Genomic DNA, 26016 nt, shown 5'->3' with positions numbered 1-26016 from the left:
CGGCAGACAAAATCCTGGTTATAATAAGATATTCTGGATTTTGTCGGCAGACAAAATCCTGGTTATAATAAGATATTCTGGATTTTGTCGGCAGACAAAATCCTGGTTATAATAAGATATTCTGGATTTTGTCGGCAGACAAAATCCTGGTTATAATAAGATATTCTGGATTTTGTCGGCAGACAAAATCCTGGTTATAATAAGATATTCTGGATTTTGTCGGCAGACAAAATCCTGGTTATAATAAGATATTCTGGATTTCGTCGGCAGACAAAATCCTGGTTATAATAAGATATTCTGGATTTTGTCGGCAGACAAAATCCAGGTTATAATAAGATATTCTGGATTTTGTCGGCAGACAAAATCCTGGTTATAAAAAGATATTCTGGATTTTGTCGGCAGACAAAATCCTGGTTATAATAAAATATTCTGGATTTTGTCGGCAGACAAAATCCTGGTTATATTAAGATATTCTGGATTTTGTCGGCAGACAAAATCCTGGTTATAATAAGATATTCTGGATTTTGTCGGCAGACAAAATCCTGGTTATAATAAGATATTCTGGGTTTTGTCGGCAGACAAAATCCTGGTTATAATAAGATATTCTGGATTTTGTCGGCAGACAAAATCCTGGTTATAATAAGATATTCTGGATTTTGTCGGCAGACAAAATCCTGGTTATAATAAGATATTCTGGATTTTGTCGGCAGACAAAATCCTGGTTATAATAAGATATTCTGGATTTTGTCGGCAGACAAAATCCTGGTTATAATAAGATATTCTGGATTTTGTCGGCAGACAAAATCCAGGTTATAATAAGATATTCTGGATTTTGTCGGCAGACAAAATCCTGGTTATAAAAAGATATTCTGGATTTTGTCGGCAGACAAAATCCTGGTTATAATAAAATATTCTGGATTTTGTCGGCAGACAAAATCCTGGTTATATTAAGATATTCTGGATTTTGTCGGCAGACAAAATCCAGGTTATATTAAGATATTCTGGATTTTGTCGGCAGACAAAATCCTGGTTATAATAAGATATTCTGGATTTTGTCGGCAGACAAAATCCTGGTTATAATAAGATATTCTGGATTTTGTCGGCAGACAAAATCCTGGTTATAATAAGATATTCTGGATTTTGTCGGCAGACAAAATCCTGGTTATAATAAGATATTCTGGATTTTGTCGGCAGACAAAATCCTGGTTATAATAAGATATTCTGGATTTTGTCGGCAGACAAAATCCTGGTTATAATAAGATATTCTGGATTTTGTCGGCAGACAAAATCCTGGTTATAATAAGATATTCTGGATTTTGTCGGCAGACAAAATCCTGGTTATAATAAGATATTCTGGATTTTGTCGGCAGACAAAATCCTGGTTATAATAAGATATTCTGGATTTTGTCGGCAGACAAAATCCTGGTTATATTAAGATATTCTGGATTTTGTCGGCAGACAAAATCCAGGTTATAATAAAATATTCTGGATTTTGTCGGCAGACAAAATCCTGGTTATAATAAGATATTCTGGATTTTGTCGGCAGACAAAATCCTGGTTATAATAAGATATTCTGGATTTTGTCGGCAGACAAAATCCTGGTTATAATAAAATATTCTGGATTTTGTCGGCAGACAAAATCCTGGTTATAATAAGATATTCTGGATTTTGTCGGCAGACAAAATCCTGGTTATAATAAGATATTCTGGATTTTGTCGGCAGACAAAATCCTGGTTATAATAAGATATTCTGGATTTTGTCGGCAGACAAAATCCTGGTTATAATAAGATATTCTGGATTTTGTCGGCAGACAAAATCCTGGTTATAATAAGATATTCTGGATTTTGTCGGCAGACAAAATCCAGGTTATAATAAGATATTCTGGATTTTGTCGGCAGACAAAATCCTGGTTATAAAAAGATATTCTGGATTTTGTCGGCAGACAAAATCCTGGTTATAATAAAATATTCTGGATTTTGTCGGCAGACAAAATCCTGGTTATATTAAGATATTCTGGATTTTGTCGGCAGACAAAATCCAGGTTATATTAAGATATTCTGGATTTTGTCGGCAGACAAAATCCTGGTTATAATTAAGATATAGTGGATTCTGGATTTTATCGGCAGACAACTGTTACGCGTTTGGCATTAACTTTTTATAAAATAAGTTGAAAAGAAAAAAAAATATTTTCTCTTCAAAGTGCACTTTGCGCTTAAAATTAACTTATTATAAAAAAGTATTTTTAGATGTAAATTGTATTTTTAAATCATAAGAAATTTTGAGGTTTTTCATAAATTAAAAAACTAAAAATGATCAAATTATTATTATTTTTTGAGCACTAGTCGACTTTGAGTCGACTTGAGATCGACTACGACGACTTACGACTAGTCGACAAAATTGATCAACGACGACGACTCAAGAAAATCCATCGACTAGTCACTAGTCGCGACTTCAACTCGACTAACTTCGATCTCTAATCCAGTCATCCCCAGAAATAGCTTTATCTGTTTGTGCCTCCTGGGAGTTGGGAACTTATTGATTGATTGTGTTTTCCCTGGAAGAACCAATCCGGCTCGGAGAACCAAAAATGTAGGTAAAGTTCACCTTCATTAGAAGAAGTTTCGAATACCCCTGTTCTATAAAACAAATGGAAGATCATAGGATCATAGGTACATAGAGATCGCGTCCCGTAGAGCGAGAGTTGGTCGAATTCATGCAACACTGCATAGCCTTTAAATTCTTGGTTCCAATTGGACATTTCTTTTTTTTTCTGACCTAGTCTATTTCTTGTAATTTTTAACTTTATTTAATTCAATAATTTATTTTTAGTTGGTCGTTTTCCAAACTGTTTTTGGACTCTCCAACTACTTGGAAATATCTTTCAGCTGGACCATTTCCACTAGAAGTTTTCGTTGCGATTAGATAGAATATGATGCAATTTTGCTTACGAAATTCTTCAAATGGCAACACAATGATCAGTAACATTATTATCGGGTAACCGTCTATACCGAAGCTTTCTTCCAGTCCCTTGACAAACCCTGCTGCGCCCAATTGGTTTGTTGGTGTTAACAGCAAGCTTATACGTTTTCTTGTATGATCATTACTAGAATGATTAGGGATCAGGGTCAAACGCCAATCTTTAAAAATATTTCCATCGAACCATCCTGAAATGCTGCGATTGTAGGGACGTTGTAGGGTTTCTTTCAATTTATGTGCTTTACAGTGGGACCCCAGCACAAGGACCACTTGGTTGAGCTACTCTCGCGCATTGAAAATAATGAGTGTGAAGAGTACATCCGAGTGGTCGTTGTACTGGGGCCCCACTGTATTTGTGATTTTTAGTTAACATATCGCCGGATGTACCAGCACTTGTCGTACATATAAAACAAGAACATATAACGACAAGTGCTGGTACACGCAACAATAATAAGGGAGCAAATGTATAACCCCTTCTGCATTTATACAAAACTTGATAGATATGTTACCTTGAGTATTTTATGCCTATTCTAGTATCTCCGGCTTCCTGGGTCATCAGATAAATTGTTTCATCTGAGTTCCAGATGTAAATTTCATTTTAAACACGAAAGAAAATCAAAAGCACGCGGCGTCTATATTGTGTCAAAATTTGATTCCATTGAAAAAATCCAGGCGGTAGCACCATTGCGTTACAACGTAAAACGCGCTTTATCCTTCCCAAGTTATAAAATAAAGTCAACCGGTCTTTATATCTTAATTGTAAATATCATAAGGATCACTATAATATATTCATTGTAAAAACAATGTGTGAAACAAAAGCGTTAATTAAACAATAGCGCTTATGTTTCACACATTTATCTTTTTCTCGTTTTATGGGTCATACGTAGACCCATTTTATTTTACTGAATTTAACTGTTTTTCCAAGTTAAAAACATATTAAATGTTCATAATTGAGGCCAAAGAAGACGTTCCAACTCTGTTTCAGATGAACGCGAAAGTTAAAGAAAAATCATAAATGAAACATTAGCGCAAATGTTTTTTAGACAATCTTTCGTTCTACAACGTATTTGAAAATTTCAGGACAAATAATTTCTTTTTCTCTATTTTTTTTTAATTAATAAAATATCATTCCACGCTCATCCAAAGTTTGAACCTCATCCATTGATTTTCATGAGGCGAATTCCCTTCAGTAAGGCACTGTATGTCTACGTTTCACTTTCACTTCCCACAGAGGGAACATTCCATGCCAAGATTTGCGCGTGTGCGAGAAAAAATCCATAAATTCGTCCTTCTTGGCAAGGAATGCCGTGGAATGCGGCCACTCTCATGATGCCCTGGTGCGGCATTCTCAAGCGAAATACTCTTCTCGAAGGCGTCCCACCAAATACACTGACACCCGTCCCGTCACCGACACCAAGGGCGCCTCGGTGGTGGTTACGCTGAGAATTTTGGCGCAAAGGACGAGCAGCTGAGGACGCGCATTGCTGGATGCCGGGTTGGGAGAACCGAATTTTCGTGACACCACTCATTGCCGTTTCTTTCGCCGCCTCTTGAAAAAGCTCCCCTCGGTGTATCTTGTCCAATAATCGAAACAACCCCATATTGCTTTCTCGCTCTTTCTCTATCTCTTCCCTAATTGAGGGAAAATCTGATTTTATTTCAATGGAAAACATTGAAAGTTATTTATTTGAATTAATTCGTTTTTAGTATTAAAATTCAGTTCAATTTAATATTCAGATAGTGCAGTCAATGCAGTCAGTGCAGTTTGGTTTAAATTGTAAAGAGATGAGAGATAAAAGGATGTTATGCACGATATATGGAGAGAGTCTCTAAAATTGGATTTATTTGCTCTTACAAGATGTAGTTTATAAAAAAAATATAAGATTTAATAAAAGTTTTTAAAAAAAATGAATGCCAACGACACGCGGTGTTCCCAAGCGGTCCCCCATCCAAGTACTAACCGCGCCCGATGCTGCTTGACTTCGGTGATCGGACGAGAACCGGTATGTTCAGCATGGTATGGTCGTTGACGAGAGTTTAGCTGCACCCTGTGCTCTTATGTTAAATTTTGAATTAAAGAATTTTCCTTGAACATGACTGAATTTGTTAGATTCCAATTAACGCCTATCTATATAATAAAGAAAGGCCTGTTTGTTGGTAATCGTCGTTCCGACTTTTTTATACAAATCCACACCGTTTGTCCGATCGCGATGAAATTTGGTACAGAGGCACCTTATAACAGGCCGTTTCAGATGGCCGTATTCATTTTCCCCTCAAAGCCCCCCTTCAGGTAGCCCCCATAGAGATTTCATGCAGTTTTTGCAAATTTAAGAATTTGGCGCCTAAAGTGTTGTATGAAAATGATTTCTTCTCTTTGGAAATTTTTTCTTTTGGGATCGATAAGTGGCCCAAATCTGCCTTTAAACCATCACATTTTATTTTCTCTCTAAAATTTGCGCGAAGCGCAACAAATCCCCGCGAAGCGGGGCGAGGTAAATTGGAGCGAAGCGACAATTTACCTCGTATTGCATAAATGCTGAATAAAGTAAAATCGGATGCAATCCATGAGATTCTTCTCCGTTTTCTACCTAAGCTACGGTGGCTAAGGTTATAGAAAAAAAAATTGTCAGAAATTGACAGAACTTTGCTACTCTGAAAAAAATAGTTTGTAGCGAGTTTCGTCAAAGTTTGTCAAAGGATATTAATTTGGAGGTAAATATGCAATTTAACAAACATAGTTTGTATTTGGACATCATTGGTTGTAAAATGTTTGTAAATTTAAGAAAAAATACAAAGAAGTACAAACTTTAACAAAAATTTTACAATTTTTTGCAAACAAATTTTAATAAATTTGGAAGAGCAAATTTTTTACAAACAGTACAAACATGTTTGTATGATGGTTTGTTTTGAAAATCAAACATTAACAAACATTCTTGATAAAGTTTGTTAAAAGGTTTGTTGTTTTGGTCCATTTTCATTAGAAGTAGAAAAAACCACTAAAAACCAGAAAAAGTGATATTTTGTGAAAAATTGCGGTGAAAATAATTGATTTCATGGAGAATCCCCAATTTTATAACCTGTGCGTGCAGTTTGGGGATTTTTAGGCAGATACATCATTGAATGGTAAGTTATTTCAAGATAGCCTCAATCCTGTATGGAATAATTCTCGAATTAAACAGTCTTTTCGCTAACTATTTTTTTTTATTTGTAGATAATGGAATAACTATGGAGCTCCTGGAGGAACTCGAGGAGTGACTTCAGTTTGGTTTACATCTACGTAGCCACCAGAATGAAATTTCGCCACGAATAGAGGAAGCAGCGTCGCCAATAAACGTCCGGAAACACAACGGAACTCCATTGTAAACTCTTTGGCTGTGGCTGGGATACCTCTGTCTAAGGATATGGGTGGACCCATCGCCGAGATGGACATTTAAAGAGATCTTCAGACCAGCTTCATAATTGACGACGCAACCCGGAACTTATGTGTTTGTATATAATAATAGAAATTTTGAATAAATTTTGATGATTCTTATTTAAAAGGATGTCTTTTATTTTAAAAGTTACAAAATATAATAAACAAGCTTGTAATGGTTTATTAAGGTTTGTAAGGAGTGCTATGCAGATTATTATACAAATTTTTACAAACAATTACAAGCTTCTACAAACGTGGGTATTATTTTTTGAAATTACAAACTTGGAGATTAAAAAGTAATCTCCTTTGACAAAAAAGGGCTTTGACTCCTTTTCACTTCCATGTTTGTTAAAAAATGTATGGGAGTTACAAACTTTGACAAACTCAAATACAAACTTTTTTTTTCAGAGTACGAATCAATTAATAAAAATTATGATAGAATATAGAAAATAAAATAACTTAAAAATAAATATTTCATTTTTCTTTTTTTTTTTTGCTGCTAAAAGATTTAATAAAAGTTAAAAAAAAAAATGAATGCCAACGACACGCGGTGTTCCCAAGCGGTCCCCCATCCAAGTACTAACCGCGCCCGATGCTGCTTGACTTCGGTGATCGGACGAGAACCGGTATGTTCAGCATGGTATGGTCGTTGACGAGAGTTTAGCTGCACCCTGTGCTCTGAGTTAAAGAATTATTCCTTTGAACATGACTGAATAGTTTTGTTAGATTTAAATTAACGACTATATTGCATGAATGTGAATGAGGCAAAATCGGATGCAATCCATGGGATTCTTCTCCGTTTTCTACCTAAGCTACGGTGGCTGAAGTTATAAAAGTAAAATTGTCAGAAAATGACAGAACTTTGTTACGAATTAATTACCTAATAAAAATAACGATAATTATGAAAAAAAATTAAAATAAATATTTGATTTTTCTTCCTTTAGATGCAAAGGGTGTTTATTTGAGTGAAAATCTTCGGATTACTTGAAGAGAATTTGATTATTCGTTAGGATTCAGATTAATTGGATTCGGATTATTCTGTAAAATTCAGAGTATTCGATGAGATTTGGATTATTCGTCAAAATTCAGATTATTCGTTAAGATTCGGATTATACGTCAAGAAGATTCAGATTATTTTCAAAATTTCAACTATTTGTCAAGAAAATTCTGATTATTCGTCAAGATTCTGAGTATTCGTCAAGATTCGGATAAATCGTCAAAGAAACTCCGATTATTCGATAAAATTCAGATTAGTCGTTGAAATTTGAATAATTCGTTAAAATTCAGATTATTCTCAAAACTGGAACTAATCGTCAAGAAAATTCAGATTTTTCGTCGAGATTCGGATTATTCAGCAAGATTTAGATAATTCGGAAAAATAAATCGGAATATTCGACAGATAAACACCTCTTGTTTAGCTGCAAACACATTTTTAACAATTTTATCCAAAGGTGGAAACCCTCCCCCAAGACCTATAAAGTTTTTCCTTCATTCTGCGTTTAACTGTAGGGGAGACCGGGGTAAAAAGAGTCATTTTCGAATTTACAAATGCCAATTTCTCCCAAGTTATAAATCGGAAAAATCGGAAAAAATTAGGGTGGAAAGCCCTACACACCTACAATTTTTGACAGTAATTTGGAGGTTATGCGATCAGTACTTTAGGAGTTAAAAAAGAAAATAAATTTTTGGCCCATTTCCCAAACTTTTGCGTATTGGGAAAAACGCGTTTTCCGAACTTTTCCTTCAGCAATTTTCCAATCTGATAATTTTTCTCACTAGCTGGGTTACTACAGAAAACGTTGCCAAGGTGTATTTTTCATTAACTTTTAATGATTTTTCTGTACAATTATTTGAATCAAAACATGCCCCTTGGGGTAGATCGGGTCAACCCATGTAAATCATATGGGAGATCGAAATTTTTGGCATATTTTCTATTCATTTGTTGCAAAATGGCGTGTTTGAGAAAATCGCAAAATTCTCTGTTTTAGTGCGTATAAAAGTGAAATTCCTTGTTGCGGATCAAAAGGTGAGAAGTTTAGCTATCAACTACTATCAATCTCTGAGGTGGAAAATCATTGGAAATGCCGGAAAATTCGACCGACTCTATTTAGCCAACTGGTGACTATATTTACCCGCCGCGTTTAAAAATAAACTGCAAATATAAAAATTAAATATAGCATGGATGGAACAGTATAAAGCGAAAGAACGGTAAGTAAAACTTACAGGCTGTGATTCTTTCTTTGTCAATGAAATGTGAAGATGGCAGAAAATTGAGGATGGGCAAATTTTGAGGAGAGACTTACTCGCGAGCCGAATCACAGCCAACGCGCTGAAATTTTGAAGAAAGTCTGAATCGTGGAGGGCGTTGGCTGTGATTCGGCTCACGAGTAAGTCTCTCCTCAAAATTTGCCCATCCTCAATTTTCTGCCATCTTCACATTTCATTGACAAAGAAAGAATCACAGCCTGTAAGTTTTACTTACCGTTCTTTCGCTTTATACTGTTCCATCCATGCTATATTTAATTTTTATATTTGCAGTTTATATATCTTTATCTTTGCATTTTTATATGTATATATAATTTATATATCTATGCATTTATATATATTTTACTTTACTTTTATATGTGTATATATATAAAACGCCCCGCTTCGCGGGGCGTTGGTCTTATGCAACTCAAGATATGACATGTTAACTTTAAAACGCGATATCTCCGGAACGGTTACATAGATTTTCTTCATTTTTGGCATGATGAAAGATATTATAGCCAACTATAACATATCAAAATATGAAGCAAATCTATAAAGCCGTGCTCGAGATATTCATCGAAAACTCATCGAAAATTTTGTTTTAGATTTTAGCGCCACTTGCGGTCATTTTTCGAACTTGCGATGTTCCGAGGGGTTGTAGGGCTTCTTGAGATCTTTCATTTGAGCTCGGGTTGATCAAAATCGGTCAAGCCGTTTTCGAGTTATGATTGATTTTTGATGAAAAATTGTGGCGGCCATATTGACTAAACGGCTTGGCCGATTTTCGAAAATAAGGTATCGTTGGAAAGGTGTTGATGTCCCCTACAACATATAAAAATTTCAGATTTTTAGCTATTACAGGGGCTGAGATATAGGCAAAACAAAATTTTGAGGTTATTCAAAATGGCGGACGGGGGGGTGGGGGGTCAGATTTGACTTCATAATCGGATGTCTTCCACCTGATATATGAACTTTGCCGTTGACCGCAAGTCTCTATCTATTACCGTTCTCTTGTAATTTAGCGAAAGGTTCCGGACGGCCGGACGGACGGACGGACGGACGGACGGACGGACGGACCAATTTTTGGCGCATACGTTTTTTGGAATGTGGGGACCCTAATTCGTGGTCATCCCAAGTTTGAGCCCGATCTGACGACTTTGGATTTTTGAGTGTACACAGAAGCTGTGCTTCTTTGAAGAAAGAATCACAGCTAAAAGTCAGAAGCGGAAGGGTTTAGGAAAAGCTCGAAAACTCATATTTCCCGGGGAGATAGAGAAAAGTGGTCTGAGACAAAGTTGTAGGCCAGGAAATTAGTTGGTATACCACAATCGTGGCATACCAAGTATTGTAATCGTCGGAAAAACCGACCACCTCAGATCGGGCTCAAACTTGGTATGAGCACGTTTTAGACATCCCACATTACGAAAATGGTGGTGGAAAATTTTTGATCCGGCCGGCCGGCCTGCCGTTGGTCCCCATTTTGCTTTATAGCTCGCGAACGGTAATAGATAGAGACTTCCGGTTTGAAGTTTTCTATAGAAATGTGGGTGTAAATTTTCATTTTTTCGCATTTTCAAAATCCAAGATGGCCGCCGTCCGCCATTTTGAAATACTGTCAACCACTTCACTTATAGCTAGAGGTCTGAAATTTTAGTATGTTGTAGAGCTCAATGAGACGTTTTCATCAATAATTCATACTTGAAAATCGGTCAAGCGGTTTAGCAAATATGGCGGCCTAAAGCAAAAAGTGTTTTTTCAATATAACTCGAGAACGGCTTGACCGATTTTAACCATCTTGGTATCAAATGAAAGGTTTCAAGAAGCCCTACAACTATCTAGAATATTCAGAGTTCCAAAAATTGCCGCAAGAGGTGCTAAAATCAAAAACAAAAATTGCCTAACTTTAAGAGGCAATATCTCCGAATCCCCATCTTAGATTTCCTTGAATTTTTGATATGTTGTAGCCCGACTCAATATCTATCACCAGTCCGAAAATGAAGAAAATCTATGTCGCCGTTTAGAAGATATGACCATTTAAGAAATTCTTGAATTTGAAAAGTTCTAAGAACCATATCTCTTGAACGACTTGTCCCATTTTGTTCAACTTGGTATCAAATTAAAGGTTTTGCAAAACTCTACAACTTTCTAGAACACCAGAAACCTCTAGAACCATTCCTTGAGGTCAAAAAATGCCAAAAACTGTTTTGGTAAAACAAAAATCCGCCATTTTGTGTTCTAGAGGTGACCTTCAAAATAATTGAGATATATATCAAATGATAGCTTATTTCAAGACCTTTCCAAAACTAGTCACGAAATTTCTGTAGGTCTAATAGAACCTAAGATATGAGCATTTTTATCTTTCAAATTGATGAATTTCAGAAAAAAATCAACTTTGCCTACTAATACTCACAAATTAAATTACAACACATAGACTGATCCACCCGCGTTGTGGTATACCAACTCTTATAACTGGACGCGTTATGATTGACTTTCCTATAAGAATGACCTATCGAGGAAATTTTCTTGTCCTTGGGGAATCCTGCAGATAAGGATTTATGCAAATTGACTTTTTTTACCCCGGTCTCCCCAAACACAAAATTTTATTATTATTTTTAGTATTTTTCCCTTATTTTTTGTTTAGAAATTTTAAGTGTTTTTACAAGCATTAGAACAAATTCTTTTTTAACATAATCGTAAAAAAAATTAATGAGTCCATTTTGAACTAATAATTTGATATGAAAAAAAATCATTAAAAAAATTGTTAAGGGTGGAAAAATGTTTTAAATGTTTCTAAGTTCCTGACCTGATTTTCCAAGGATTTAGGATTTGTCTATAAGTGGCGCATTGACAGTGTATTTAATGAAAATCTACCCCCAAATGGTCAAATCCCTTCTCATCTTGTTACTAAAGAATTAATGTTAAATGCCGAGACGACGAATTTCACGGGAGAACCTCATACAGGCAAAACAGAGCAAATTTCCACCCCTAATTGCTCTGAATTTTTCTCGATTAGGGGGCTTCCTTCATTTAATAAACTAAACGGAACTAATTCAGGCATCTGTTGACGTTGAATTTGCACGGCATCGAAATGCACACGCGGGAAATCGAGAGGGATGAACGCGCCCCTTTTTTTCGCACCGCAATATACCCTCTCTAGGGGAAAATCTGAGGGTGTCCTCAGGATTTAATATTGTGTCATATTTGTCATCTTTATTAATAAATTTGACTTCTCTCAAACACATGGCTATTCACATGATTCCAACGGGGGTGGAGAGAAAAATCAAAAATTAATTAAATTGACAAAAGTGTGGCGAATAGTTTTTTTGGGGTAGTTTGGGGGAGAAGAAGAAAATCTTCCAAAAAACAAATCCTTCCGTCGTTGAATTTAAACATCTCAACGGGAAACTTCCGGAAAATAAATTTAATAAAATCTCTGCACCCTCCTGATTTAATCTCCGTGGGTACAGTCTGTCTCACCCCCGCCCTCAATTCTCATCCACTTGCTGTGCCAGATTCCGGTGAAAATGGTGGAAAACTCCGCCTCAATTTCCACCAATCACAGCCCTCAGAGCTGCTTCATTTTAGGGGCAAAATTTGCAGGATCTCCCTTCTCTGGAATCACATCTCTTCCTTCAGTTCTTTTGTATCCTTTCAAACAGTAGCAGCAGAAAAAAAAGAAAAGGATTTACAGTGATTGAGGATAATTTAATTGTGATTTTTATTTCCATTTTATTTGTTGAATTTCTGTGAAAAAGAAAATTTTAAAAAGTTGAAAATGGCCGTGTTTCATGGTGAAAATTGGGAAAATGTTAATGGAGTATGTGTTGGATCTCTAATAATTTCTTTTCCTGCAAAAGAAACCTTCAAAAAATCTTAAATTTCAATTTATTCGCCTCAAAATTGACTTGGATGCAGCATCCGGAGGCACCTTTTATACCAGAAGTCTCCCCATTCACACCTATTTGGCCCCATCAGGATGCCCCACCACCCATTGTCTCTTACCCAGAACTGATTGCCGGGTTTCCGTGCTCAGATTTGGGTAAGTATCGTAAGTGTTGACAATTTTCTTCTTTACTTAATTCTTCTCTAAATTCATTTTCAATTTGAAAATCGAAGAAAATGTTTTTTTTTTTGCTTTTTGATGATTAATTTCAAATGTCGTTCAAATCACGCGTGTAAAAGCAATTTGGCCACGATCTCAAGTCTCGGGGCTTGTAGGTCAACGTCTATCGCCACGGAGTGGGCATCCAGCACCCAACGGATCCACAAAGAAGACCCGACGGCGGGTGGCGTCCATGGCACAGCGTCGGGCCGCCAATATTCGCGAGAGGCGACGGATGTTTAATCTCAATGAGGCTTTTGATAAGCTAAGACGAAAGGTAAAGCCAACTAAAGTTCTTTAATTGATTTATTAAGTAATTAAGACAAATATGCGAAGAAATTGAAAGAATTTTTAAATAAAAAAAATAATTTGCACTATTTCGAAAGCTCAGAGTCAAAAAAAAAAACTTTTGTAAAACAAAAAAATTCAAACGAATTCAAAAACTATTTTTAATAATTTTTAGAAGGTATGACTTTTTTTAATTTCCGCTAAGCCTGAGTTCAAAACTGTTATGAAAGCTCAATTTTTCTAACGCATAATTCTTGGAATTTATAGCGTAAGAAGTTTGAAAACTCTAAATCTATTCAAGAAATTCGAAAATAATTTTTTCAATAATATTTTCTGCAATTAAAATCATCAAAAATATTTTGCCGAGCTAATTCAGGTTAAAACAACTTTTTCATACTACTTATTTGGCTTTTGATAAGATAAAAAAAACTAGAACAGCAATCGAACTTTAAAGTAAAGTTTTAAAGATTCTAATTAAAAACCAGCTAAATATTTATTTTCAGTCCATAAAATCCTTTAAAAAATATTCAGAAATCTTCCGCAATAAAAGCTTTCTATTAAAGCTTTTAAAACTCTGTGATACTCTGCATGGGAACATTCAGCACATTTCCTTTACTTTACATTAATATCGGGACTTACCCTAGTCGCCGGAAATGTTGACTTTTGATTCATCAAAGGTACTTTTAACTAAATGATTAAATTAAAGTTTCCCGTGTCCAAAGTCGCAGAAAAATCCCTCTAATATCTCGAAATGAAAATTGAAGAACTTTACTGTGGAGATGAAATGACGTAATTTTTTATAAAAGGTCATCATAGAGTCTTGAAATTATGGTAATTTTTACTTCATATTTTGAAGGAATTTAAGTTATAATGAGCGAACCTGAGATTTGTAAGAGGAGCTTTTATATTGTCATTATATCCACATTCCTTCAGGATCAGATTGAGAAACAAAAGCTAGCTTTAAGTCAAAAAGTATTAAATTCAAGCTTGAAAAGAGTTCAGCTATTCTTCGGGACCTCACTGTAATGGATTTGTCCTCACTGTAAACTTATATCAGAATTTTATATATTGATTTTCTTTTGACTTTGAGAGAATAAGAATTGCATTAAATATTTTACATTTAAAAAAATCAAAAAAATTCGGTTAAAAGAAGTGTTCAAAAACATTTGACGCGAAACTTTTAGAATTTAGGTTAAAAGCTGACTTTTTTTTAGATAATTTTGAAGCTTTTGAAGTCAGAATTCGCGAAAACTTAAAAAAATAAATATCCTGGGCAATGGGTTTATTTTTCACCTAATTAGAATTTCCCTTAGTTGTTATTTCAAATTAAGAATGTTCTTTTACCGTTTTAAGAACTGAGGTTTTAGTGATAAATTTGAAGCTTTTGAAGTCAGAATTCCTGAAAACTTCAAAAATTAATCCTGGAAAATCCAGGGTTTAATGCCTAATTCCTTATTTTCGTTTTATTAGAATTTCTTGATCTAAAACTATTATTTCAAATTAAGAATGTTCTCTTACCATTTTAACTTAACCCAGATATTTCTTTGCATTTTAAGTATACATGTTAATCATAATTCATTTAGCCAGTTTGCATGAAAAAAGGTGTTAATACTCTAAATTAGGATGTAGATAGAGGTCCCAAAATCCTTAAAGTTTTCACTCACAGTTTTAGTAGAAATAAAAATCTTAAAATTTTCCTTAAATTCACATTAAAAATTCAATATTTTAGGAATGTAATAAATAAGTTTATTGGATAAATCTGGGTTGAGCCGTACCCAAATACATCATCCGCGGTTTTTTTGTTCTTTCATGTTTATTGGAAAGGTGCCAACATTTGCATATGAGAAGCGTCTGAGTCGCATTGAGACACTCCGATTGGCCATCACCTACATCAGCTTTATGACGGAACTCCTCAACGGAAGTCCCGGCGGCCATGAAACGCGCTCCCCGGAAATGTATGCACCTCACCTGGCCCATGCACATGCCCACGTTCATCCGCCCCTTCAGCGGGACTACCTCTCCTCCTATGGCGCTCATACAGGATAAATTATGCAAAATTTAGGTCACTTTCCCACCATCAATCAATGAATGGATTTCCATTCATCGAATCATCCATCATCAATGCACTTTGTTCCATTTTATTTGTGAGTAAATTAATAAAGAATCGAAGCTGAACTGCTTGATGTTGTTCATCTTGACTAATTATGGATTGAAAATTGGCACAATTGAGGTTTCTTTCGATTACTCCAATCAGTTTTGATGAACAAGAGCAATAAGAGCTATTGTTCAAGTCATTCATTTCCACCAATTGCACACCTTTTATGGACAACGAAGCAAAATACTTAAGAAATTTATCAATTTATTATTAAATCCTTTCCTAAAGAAAAAAATTCCGACCTTGTCGCTACAACATGATAAGAATGTTGCTATTTATGTTATCAATGAAAACTCCTCCATTGTGTGGGTGTAGTGCGATAAAAGAGTTGTAGAGTCATGTACGCATGATTTGAAAGCTTCAAAAAGAATCATTCCCAAACAATGAATTGGGTTTGAGATTAGGCTGATGTGAATGTAGTGAAATCACTCAAACACAGCATAAAGTGGTGTAAAAAAATAAACTTTGGATCAGTTCTCTCTCGACATTCATCGCGATCACGTCTGTGTTGATTGGGTAGAGTAAAAAGTCAAATTTTCGGTTGAATATAAATTAACTCACGCAAAAGGTCTCTTGTGCAAGAATAACAACGAAAATGTCGAAAATGGCACCAGCTGGTAGTGAAGTGGAGCGTCCGGAGTGGCTCAATGAAGAATTCTTTGTTGAAATCTATGCCAAGGATGCCCATTTTGCGGGCAAGAAGTTCACAACGAAGATCAACAGTTGCACATCAGTTGTGGAAATTGGTGATAACTACACATCAACCATGTATCGCGTTAATGTTGAGGCAACATTCGAAAGTGGTGAAAGTCAAACGGATAATTTCATTGTCAAGGCCATGATTCACTTGGTGGAAGCTTTCAAGGAGTTCAGTATTTTCCCAATTGAGATTGAGGCTTACGAACAAGCTTTGCCAGCTTTTGAAAGCTACTGGCGCGAAATTGGGCAGAATGTCGTGTTTAGCCCCAAGTAAGCAGTAAAAATTTAATTCATGTCTGAATGCCTTTAATTAGGAAGTTGAGACTAATTGGTGGGTCAGATGTTTGCATACTGTTTCAGATTTAAAAGAAATCATCGTTTTGACGGATTTAAGGCCACAGGGCTTTGTAATGGCAAATCGTTTTGAAGGTCTCGATCTTGAGCACGCGAAACTTCTTTTGTCCAAGTTGGCTAAATTTCATGCTTCATCTGTGATCTACAAGGAGAAGGTGAGAATTTTATCAAAATCTCTTTTAGAGCTTTTTATTCAAATAAGAATTTTGAATACTATTGGAGAATTTCTTTGAAAATCCTTGAATCTATGAAAGTTTCGAGAGCTTTTTTTTGTTGAATGATATGTCTGGTTTAGGGCTTGAAAACGTCGATTTGTAGTATTTCTCATACAACGTTTCGGAAGCTTTTGTTCCTTCATCAGGTCTTTAATGATTTTCTTACGATTCTAAAAATTTTTTACAAAAAAATAATTTTAATTATTTTACTCTGTGTTATTCTACGCTCCGTACGGCTATTACTGTTTCAACATTAGTTTCGGAGCTTTCAAAGCTTAGTAAACTTTTATTAACCCCTGTCTGGAGGAATTTGCTGGCCACCATGGCCAATATAATTTTTTTTAAATTGTCATAAAATAAAATCCATTAAACTTGAAAAAACATTATTTTAGATAAAATTAAGGGCAAAGTTTTAGGTTAGTAAAATCGAATCCTTCAAGTTTTAAAGCTTTTCTTTGTAGCAACGAGTTTAATAAAATCCTTGCTCTTCAAATTTAAGAAATCTTGTTCTTTTTGTACAAAGTGTGCGGAAGTTAATCTCCGTTGATTTCTTTTCTTATTTTTCTAATCAGTAACATTTTTATCTTATCTTATGAGGTAATTGGTTTATGTGAAATATTTTTCACGAATTCATCGCTTCTACATAATACTTTCAATGCTATTGAGATTGATAAGGTTTTGTCGTAGGCAAGAATGCTTAGAACATTTAAAAAAGATGAAAAGCCTAAGTTCTTAAAGGAAACTTAAGGTTTTTGGCCGGGCTAAGGTTTGTTAAGGTCATGCTTTTATGATTTTAAAGTTCGATTAGTTCGATTTGGAACGATTGGACGATTTTTTTTGACACAAAAAATAATCCAAAATGCATTTTAAAACTAAGACCGAAAGTATTTTAAAAAATAGACCTAGCTAAAAAAAACTAAGCCTGGTTTAAGAAAAGCTAATTATGGTTTAGGAAACCTAAGCCAGATTAGCAAAGAGTTTTTCTCCTTCCAAAAATGTCAAGAAAATTCTTATTGAACGATTTTTTATCATTCATAATTTATTTATTTTTTGCTACATAAACTTTTTAATTAAAAATTTTAAAATCATAAATCTACTTAAGATTAAAGTCTATATAGGACATTTAGCATAATCAGCTCCCAAGAATTGAGTAACATCGATAAAAGTTTTCTTTTTTGTAATTTTTTTTAAGAACGGAAAATTCGGCCCTAAACTCGGTCGGGTTGTGTTTGAACCGAAAATGAAGAAGGTCTTTGAGGGCTTCACAGAAGGAAATTTTCCAGTTTTCCTTAAATTCATCGAAACATCGGAAAAGCTCCATCCTTACTATGAAAAAGCTGAAAAGTGGAGGCACAACATGTTTGAGAGGCTCCTCAAAGTGTCCAATGTCCCTGAGGATACTGAAGAGTTTTGCGTTCTCAACCATTCGGATATGTGGGTTAACAATCACATGTTCAAATACGATGAGAATAAGCGGCCAGTTGATGTGATTTTTGTAAGGAAAACTCGGTGTTTTTCAAGGAAATTTGAATTTCAAATTAACGAATTAATCATTCCGCAGATTGATTTTCAAATGAGCCACTGGGGTAGACCAGCTGTGGACCTGCAGTACTTTTTGTTCTCTTCAGTTCGCCCCGAGATTGTTGTCCAAGAATTTGACGCTCTTATCCAGCACTATCACAGCGTATTAGTGGAGTCCCTAAAATTACTCGGCTCAAAGAAAACTCCGCCATTGCTCAGGGATCTTCATATTCAAATACTCGAGAGCAGTGCTTATGGTGAGCTTTTCTTTAATTCTTTTTTTTTTTTTAGATCAACGAATCCTTAATTTGATCCATATTTTAAGGCTCAATGTGCTTCAGTGGCATTACTGCGATCTCCATTATGGATAAAAATGAAAATGCTTCTCTGGAGAATTTCTTCAAGGATGACGAAGCAGGAGATATAATGCGCAAGAAAATGTACTTCAATCCAAGATTCGAACACAAACTCAGCGTTCTCTTTCCATTTTGCGACAAGAGGGGTCTTCTGGATGTACCTGATATCACAGAATCCGAAATTATTAGCGTTGAGGAATCTGCAGAAGTTCCAACAGCTACAGCAGCAGCCACAGAAAGCACCAAAGCACCCGAAGAACCTTCAAAGGAATCTCTCCAGGATGCCGTCAAAGAGACCCAAGAGAAGCACACAGAAGAAGTTCCAGCTGTTAATGGAATTCATGAAAATGGCACCGTAGAAAGCTCCGTAGATAAGACTTCAGCAACATCACCCAAAGACGTCAGCGATGTAAGTACACAGAGTGATAAGGAAAGTGTCGAAAAAGAACCAGATATCGAAATTACAGCGCTCTAAGGTCAAAGAAAATCATTAAAAAAGTGTCCTTGTACATAAAAGCTTAAGATCAAAATCAATAAAATCATTATTTAAGATTTAAAGTAAAAAAAATCAATGGTTTAGTGGTTTTATTTCGCTTTGATGATGGTCCAAAATCTAAAATTAATATCCTTGCGATCTTTGGACATATTTTGCAAAGTTTATGGATCACAGGATCAAAGTTCTTGAATGTTAATAAAGCGTGGAAGAAGGTAAGAGCTCTAAAATTGTAATATTACGTTACGTAATAATTGAATAATCCATAACTAACAATATTTTTTACCTGCCTCACTAACTTCCTAAATCAATTATTTAACAATTTGTTGATTTTTTGTTTTTAATAAATTGGTGTTGGCGCTAAAATACTCCTAAAGCAAGTACGTATCAAATAAATAAATTTGTGAATAACCACTAAACCATTATGTGACCTCGTACGTAGTATTTAATGATTATAAAGTTCTTTTTTGCTTAACCACCATTCATGGTTTTTTGTCATTTGAGATGTATTGAAGAAAACATTAGAAGTTCGCATAATGAGCTGACTGAGAGAATGGGTCAGTTGCGATGTGTGGGCTTATAAGGACACTTTGTAGGACAAGAAAATCTTTTATTTTAATAAGTAACGGTTAGTAAAAGAAAAGAATTAAGCGATGAAGAGGTGAAGAAGCGAAGAGCTTAAATTTTTGGCCAAAAATAGCGTTCGAAAAAAATGATACAAATCGAATTTCGAGAACTTTAAGCTCTGAATGATTAGATTAACGAAATCGGTTAATCATCTTTATATTTAAAAAGTCATTTAACTGCTGGCAGAGTTTCCATAAATTTATATGAAAAACCAGAGTCATTAAAATACTAGAAAGTATTATCTTTAAAATGTTAGAACTTGCAGAAGTTTTTAATATTCTATTTAGTTTTTATTTTTTTGTTCGTTTCTAGAGATTTTACATATTTACACATTTAGTAAATTCTATCTTATGTCGTTTATTTTCTAACGTTTGATGTTCTATTCATATTCAAAATGTTTAAGGTTTTGTCTGTAAAGAAATTTGTGTTTTTTTTTTAAATTTGTGTTCCTTTTACTGTTTTACCTTTTAACTAACGTTTGACGTTATTTTTTTTTTCTAGAGTTTGGTGTTTATTTTTACAGCTGAATTATCAGCTTTGGACATTTTTTAACGTTAATAATTAATTAAAACGCTTGACTTTTGTTTTAACGTCATATAATGTTATATTTAATAAATTTTGGGCTTTCGTCTACTAGCTCTCGATGTTTTTTTTTAATGTTAGAAACTCATCCTAACGTTTAATTAACGTTATTTTCATCCTATTTAGACGTATTTTTTCAAACTTCTAAAAGCTTTGTAATTTTTAGCATAGAAATAATTTTTTTGACCTTCAAAAAAACACTTAACTGCCTTAACTTTTAACTTTAACATATATGCCCTCTTTGTCTTAGCGAGGTACCTACAATTTAACTGATCAATAAAAATGGATCAGTTTATAACAAATCGGAATATTTATTTTAAGCTTTAATAATTTCTGTTATTTGTTTTTTTAAATTAAATCATTTGGTTTTCTGTAAGATTTTCGTTGAAATTTTCAGTTTTTATAAATAATTATTTTCTTTTTCTATTTATTATTTAGTTTATCGCTACTCAAGAGCTTCAGAATCAAAACATAAATTTACGTAAAAGGTCTACAATAAGTATACCTAAGTCTTAAACAATTAATAACCTCTCAAGGAGGTCGAAATTCACCTGAGATAAACGTACCAAATAAACCCGAATTTTATTGTTCACGGTTGTAAAATAAGTTTAGGAATGATTCAGAAAAAATTGATCGTACTTCTTTCTTTTGATAAAAATCACCATGAAGTGGAAAACTGTTGTAAATTAGAATTGAGTGGGAATATCCCTGGCACGTTCCTCACGAAATCTTCTGATAATAACCAAAAAAAAAGTATTTTAGTCAAGTCATTAATTTTACTCAAATGATGTACTTTCGGTTTCTAATCTTATCGAGACATGACAATTCATCTCAAATAACAATTCAACGGCAAAAATTCATTTTGGAGCTTTTATCAGTTCACAAATTTGCTCCATCATTTTATTTTTATCTGTAGCTCGTGAGGTAATGTCTCTGTGAAATATTTGAGGGAATTGCAGAGTTTGTAACCGCAGCTTCGGTATCTTATGTCACGTGGCATTCAACGAATCTTTTTCTAATGGTAGCTTCCAATGATTGTGGCTCTGCGTCAGTAAATCCATCAGTCAGTGATCAGACAGAAATCGCGTCGGTTGAATTTTCTCAGTGATCCTCCACCAATTCTTAATCTTCCAGACAAGGTGAATTTTCTTATAAAACTCTTAAAATAATTTAGAGGTAAATTAAAAAGAAAAATTCAAATTTATACCTAATATTTAAAATTCATTTTTTCAATTTTAAGCTTTATTTTTCACATTTTTTAAGTAGTTTTTTTTCTTCTTCTACTACGGGGTTTTTCCCATTATCTATATAAAAAATTAATCATGCTCTCTCATCTTATTAGTGTTTTTTGATAATTTTTTTTAATGATGAAAACGAAGTTCAGTAGGCAACAAAGAGTTAAAACGGTCATGAATTTTTTATCTCAGTGAACATTCACATTGAAATCTTATCGCAAAAGATATTTCTGACCTACACAGAGCTTTTTTCTGTAGATCCCGGAAAATCGCAGTGTTAATGCAGTGATGTAGTTTGTAATTAATAAATACTCAAAAATTTTTCAAGGCCTCAATATTTAACTTTTCATCGTTGAAAGCGCTTCGTCATTCATAAAATTATGATTTTTTGCAGGTAACAGAAATTCCCACGACAATGTCACCCAATGAGACGTCTCAGCAGAAAGAAGGAGCCCCCAAGAATGAAAATCCAAAATGGTTAAATAAGTTCTTCTTCCAAGATATGCTGCGAAATGAATTTGACACCTTCCGTGTGATCCGTGTCAGTATTGCTCCAGCAACGGGAAAAGGGGAAAATTATGCTTCTGTTATGTACAGAGTCAAGTAAGAGAAAAAAAATCATAAAACAATCAATTGAGAGAAATGTTCTGAAAATTTATTTTTCCCCAAGATTGCAGATTGAAAATAAAGAGAAAAATATTGTGCAAAAGAACTTCATCGTGAAGACAATTCCCGATCTTGGGATTCACCAGGAAATGCTGAAGCAATTCAATGTCTTTCCCAAAGAGATTGAAATGTACAGCGTAATCATTCCGGCTTTTGAAAAAATGTACGCAGACGTTGGAGTTAAAATTAACTTTGGACCAAGGTTAGTGCTTAATTAATCGATGACTGTACAAATTGATTTGCAATGGATTTATCAGTGTGTCAATTAGTGCATCAATTAGCATTTTGTATTAATTAATGCAAATTAAATTTCTTTAAAGCTGCCTCATGGCTGGATTTGAACCAACAGACGTGATTGTAATGGAAGATATGATTGAGAAGAACTACGCAATGGCTAATCGAAAGTTTGGGCTGGATCTCGCGCATTGTGAGCTCCTTCTGGCAAAACTGGCAAAATTCCATGCTGCTTCAGTGGTGTACCGCGAGAAGCACGGTCCGTACAAGGAATGCTTCCAGGAGGGCATCTACTCTGAGAAAATGAAGCCAATCTTTGAGCAATTTTATGCTGCGAGTGAGCAGCTCTTCAGGGATGCCGCCAAAACGTGGAATCTTTCGGAGAAATTCACAAATGTCATGATGAATTGGAAGGACAATCTTCTCCTGAAGTGCTTTGATGTTGTCAAGGAAGATCCCAATTTCTTCAATTGTCTCAATCATGGTGATATGTGGTGCAATAATTCCATGTTTAAGTATGATTCATCTGGGAAAGTTAAGGATGTTATTTTGGTAAGTTTACAGTTTTACGTAAAAGCTCTTTTCCGTAAGTTAATTAAAAATAGGAGAAAAAGCCAAGCATACGTATTTAGTATTTTAATTAGTTAATTGCTCTGAAATTGGACATAAAATTAAGTAGTGGAAACGTCTGGTGATCTTGAACTTAACACAAATTAATTCCTTAATAACCGTAATTTATTGAATAACTAGTCAACCCGAGCCCCCAATCACGTGTGAGCAAACTCAATTTTAAGCTGTGAAAGAGGGGCGTATATTAGTAGGGGGGATGAATAATACGGTACCCTGGAAAATTTATAAAATAAAAAAATCCCGTTATCTGACCCTTCAGCAGGTAGAAAATGGGAAAAATTAGTTTTTCTGTGGGGGCGCTACAAAGGGGGGTTGGGGCGGAATCCCATATAGCGCTTGCAACTCGTATTGACCCTCCCTACCGCCATACCAAATTTCATCAAGATCGGCCTAGCCGTTTAGGAGGAGTTCATGTGCCACAAACAAACAAACAAACTTTTCAGCTTTATATATTAAGAAAGATATAAATCATTCTTTTATTACTTTACATTAACTTTTTGTTTACTTTTTTAAAATGATCTTTCACGCATTTATGTTTTTTATGCGGTTTGCTCTTATTTTATGTTATTACCGTCATACTTGAAAAGAGCTTTATGCACTATACATATGGGGTAAGTCTATACTGATTGTAACCAAACGTTTTATTTTAATAATTGTATTGTAATGACAAAAACTCAAAAGTATGTAGTGCTTTCTGCCGAATATTTTGATATTTTCTGGCAAATATTCGAATATTCTGCAAATAAAAGTCAAATAACTTTTTTAGGTTTAAGTTTAGTTCTTTTAGGCTTAAATACAGTGCTTTGTAAGCTTTAATTAACTATTTTTTAGGATTGAATCAAGTACTTTTTTTTAGTAGGTCTTTCTTCTTAATCAGAGCCTTTTCAGGGCTAAAAACCAAAAAGATTTTTTCGTCTTGAACTTAATAAATTTTAGGATTGAATTATCGGGGGCAAAACCGGCTAACTTTGTATGAGCTCCGAACTGACTTAGCTGTTTTTTTAGAATGTAGCCTATACTTGAATTTAGAGCTTTTTTATGCTTTTAATGCTTAGTTTGAACCATTTTTAGAGTTAAAAATTCTAAAACTTTTTTTCAGCTTGAGTTTAGTACCTTTTAGGCCTCTATTCCTTAATCTGATTTTTTATGATTAAAATTTTAAGAGGTGCTAATCTGCAAAATGTTTTGATACCTTCTTATGAATCTACCGAATATTTTCATTCAGAAACGCTTTAATTTACATTTTTAATCATTTTCTTTGTCTTTTGCAAATGTCCTGAACTAATTATAAAGAAAAGAAAATTTGGTTACAATCAGGCAGGCCCTGTACACGGTCTACTTTGTTTTGAAGTTGAAGAGCAAAAATGGCTCACTTTTTGTATGGAAATTTTTCGCCTTTGGTAATTAAATTTTATTTTTTTGACATTTAGAATACTGATCGCACGCTGAGAATCTGTCATTTTGTAGGTTATTAGTTGTAGAATTTAATGGCACAAACGGATTTGAGATTGATGCTGTCATTAAAAAAGCGCAGTCTAACTTCATTTTTTACCAAAGAATTCCATACAAAAATTGAGTCGCGTACACGGCCTGCAATCAGGGGACATACTCTATGTATATTGTGCATAACACTCTTTTGATCAGCTTCAACCCAGATATTCCTAGAATTTTTTTGAAATCGTGAAGTTTGATCTCAAAATCGTTTAGCAAATTCTTGATGTTTGACCCAAGAAGTTCTAAAACTAAACTCATTTTGTGCAAAATAGAAATTTTTTATGCTATTTTTAGACTGCAGTGCAGAAGGATATTTCTGGCTCTGTCAAGCAGTCTATTCATTTTAATTTATTTCTTTTACCTTTAGGTTGACTATCAAATGTGCAATTACACATCACCTGCAATCGATTTGAACTACTTCATCTTCACTTCGTGCCAAAAGGATATCAAATTAGCCAAAATGGACTATTTGGTTCAGTATTATCACACCAATTTAGTGAGTTCCCTGAAGCTTCTCAACAGTACAACAAAACCCCCAACTTTGCTTGATTTGCAAATTGAAATGCTGCGGAAAATGTTCTTTGGCGTTACAACGGTCCTTGGAACCTTTGCAATTTGCGTTGCTGATGCCAGTGATGAATCCGAAATGGAGACATTCATGAGAACCGATGAGAAAGCCAATGAATTTAAAATGAAAGTCTACACAAATCCCAGATTTGTTGATGCTCTCAAGGAACTTGTGCCATTCTTCGAGGCAAAGGGGCTTCTGGATTGAGGGTTAAAGCTCTCTCTGATTTTGTGACTAAAAGTACAACACTTTCGCACGCACGTTCATGTAAACAGGGTATTTTTTTTGTTTTTGTTAAAAAGCACAGTCATTTACAAAAAAAAGAAAAACAAATTGTTAAACTAACTGAAAGAGATTTTATTAAAGAAATAAAGAAAAGTATTATTTCATTTTATTTTAAAAATGTCTTTTACTAAGCTGAGATCGTTTTGCTCTTCATGATTACATTTGAAAAGCTGCAGTGCGGAGCTTTAAGCTTCGTATGGAAGAAACAATCAGTTCCATTTTACTCTGCATAAAAATTTGATAAGAATTCTAAGCTATATACATTGATAAATCTTACATTAGTCCTTCATACAGCTTCCAAATTCACTTGAGTTGCTAACCCCTTGTCGGTTTTTTTGCCAATAATTTTCATTTCTACAAAAGATTTTTGTAAGTATTGGTCTGATTTTGCTTGTTGCTTCATATCAGTCATTGATGCTTTTATCACTGAACCATATGTTTTGCTATTTTTATCTCTTCTTATTAGTTGGTATACCACAATCGTGGCATACCAAGTATTGTAATCGTCGGAAAAACCGACCACCTCAGATCGGGCTCAAACTTGGTATGAGCACGTTTTAGACATCCCACATTACGAAAATGGTGGTGGAAAATTTTTGATCCGGCCGGCCTGCCGGCCTTCCGGTGGTCCAAACTTTGTCTTATAACTCGAGAACGGTAACAGATAGAGACTTCCGGTTTGAAGTTTTCTATAGAAATGTGGGTGTAAATTTTCATATTTTCGCATTTTCAAAATCCAAGATGGCCGCCGTCCGCCATTTTGAAATACCGTCAACCACTTCCCTTATAGCTAGAGGTCTGAAATTTTAGTATGTTGTAGGGCTCAGTGAGACGTTTTCATCAACAATTCATACTTGAAAATCGGTCAAGCCGTTTA

The 26016-nt window shown here is 34.5% G+C and overlaps 2 protein-coding genes and 2 non-coding genes across 5 annotated transcripts; 2 read left to right on the top strand and 2 right to left on the bottom strand.

The window, feature by feature from the left end:
• Nucleotides 1-4888: 4888 nt before the first annotated feature.
• On the bottom strand, nt 4889-5007 carry LOC129788245 (5S ribosomal RNA). The gene has a single exon (XR_008750356.1). It is a non-coding gene; the product is annotated as a 5S ribosomal RNA (ribosomal RNA).
• A 1916-nt stretch (nt 5008-6923) lies between these two features.
• LOC129788242 (5S ribosomal RNA) lies at nt 6924-7042 on the bottom strand. The gene has a single exon (XR_008750354.1). It is a non-coding gene; the product is annotated as a 5S ribosomal RNA (ribosomal RNA).
• Nucleotides 7043-12493: 5451 nt separating this feature from the next.
• Nucleotides 12494-15197, top strand: LOC129792926 (protein Fer3). Of its 2 annotated transcripts, none has more exons than XM_055832356.1 (3): nt 12494-12674; nt 12854-13014; nt 14850-15197. In XM_055832356.1, exons 1-3 carry the CDS (start codon nt 12545-12547, stop codon nt 15069-15071), a joined length of 513 nt encoding a protein of 170 aa, XP_055688331.1. In that variant the 5' UTR covers nt 12494-12544; the 3' UTR covers nt 15072-15197. The 2 variants fall into 2 exon arrangements, with proteins under 2 accessions (XP_055688331.1, XP_055688323.1); XM_055832348.1 differs by having other exon boundaries at nt 12818-13014; nt 14850-15082.
• Nucleotides 15198-15651: 454 nt separating this feature from the next.
• Nucleotides 15652-25257, top strand: LOC129792918 (uncharacterized). The gene is made up of 9 exons (XM_055832336.1): nt 15652-16149; nt 16220-16388; nt 17641-17943; nt 18010-18226; nt 18295-18734; nt 21657-21865; nt 21933-22130; nt 22249-22714; nt 24654-25257. The coding sequence occupies exons 1-9, from the start codon at nt 15776-15778 to the stop codon at nt 25059-25061; spliced, it is 2784 nt and encodes a 927-aa protein (XP_055688311.1). The 5' UTR covers nt 15652-15775; the 3' UTR covers nt 25062-25257.
• The last annotated feature ends 759 nt before the right edge of the window (nt 25258-26016 follow it).

Source organism: Lutzomyia longipalpis, chromosome 1 (genome assembly GCF_024334085.1).
Source record: "Lutzomyia longipalpis isolate SR_M1_2022 chromosome 1, ASM2433408v1".
Classification (NCBI taxonomy): Eukaryota; Metazoa; Arthropoda; class Insecta; order Diptera; family Psychodidae; genus Lutzomyia; species Lutzomyia longipalpis.
The sequence above is the reverse complement of the archived record's forward strand: the minus strand, read 5'-3'. Positions and strand labels throughout refer to the sequence as shown.

Coding starts and splice junctions, on each gene's coding strand:
- LOC129792926 (XM_055832348.1), top strand. CDS start 12,545: ATGCAGCATCCGGAGGCACCTTTTATACCAGAAGTCTCCCCATTCACA. Junction 12,675..12,817: donor GTTTCCGTGCTCAGATTTGG/GTAAGTATCGTA, acceptor CGCGTGTAAAAG/CAATTTGGCCACGATCTCAA. Junction 13,015..14,849: donor TTGATAAGCTAAGACGAAAG/GTAAAGCCAACT, acceptor TTTATTGGAAAG/GTGCCAACATTTGCATATGA.
- LOC129792918 (XM_055832336.1), top strand. CDS start 15,776: ATGTCGAAAATGGCACCAGCTGGTAGTGAAGTGGAGCGTCCGGAGTGG. Junction 21,866..21,932: donor TCTGTTATGTACAGAGTCAA/GTAAGAGAAAAA, acceptor TTTTTCCCCAAG/ATTGCAGATTGAAAATAAAG. Junction 22,131..22,248: donor AAAATTAACTTTGGACCAAG/GTTAGTGCTTAA, acceptor ATTTCTTTAAAG/CTGCCTCATGGCTGGATTTG.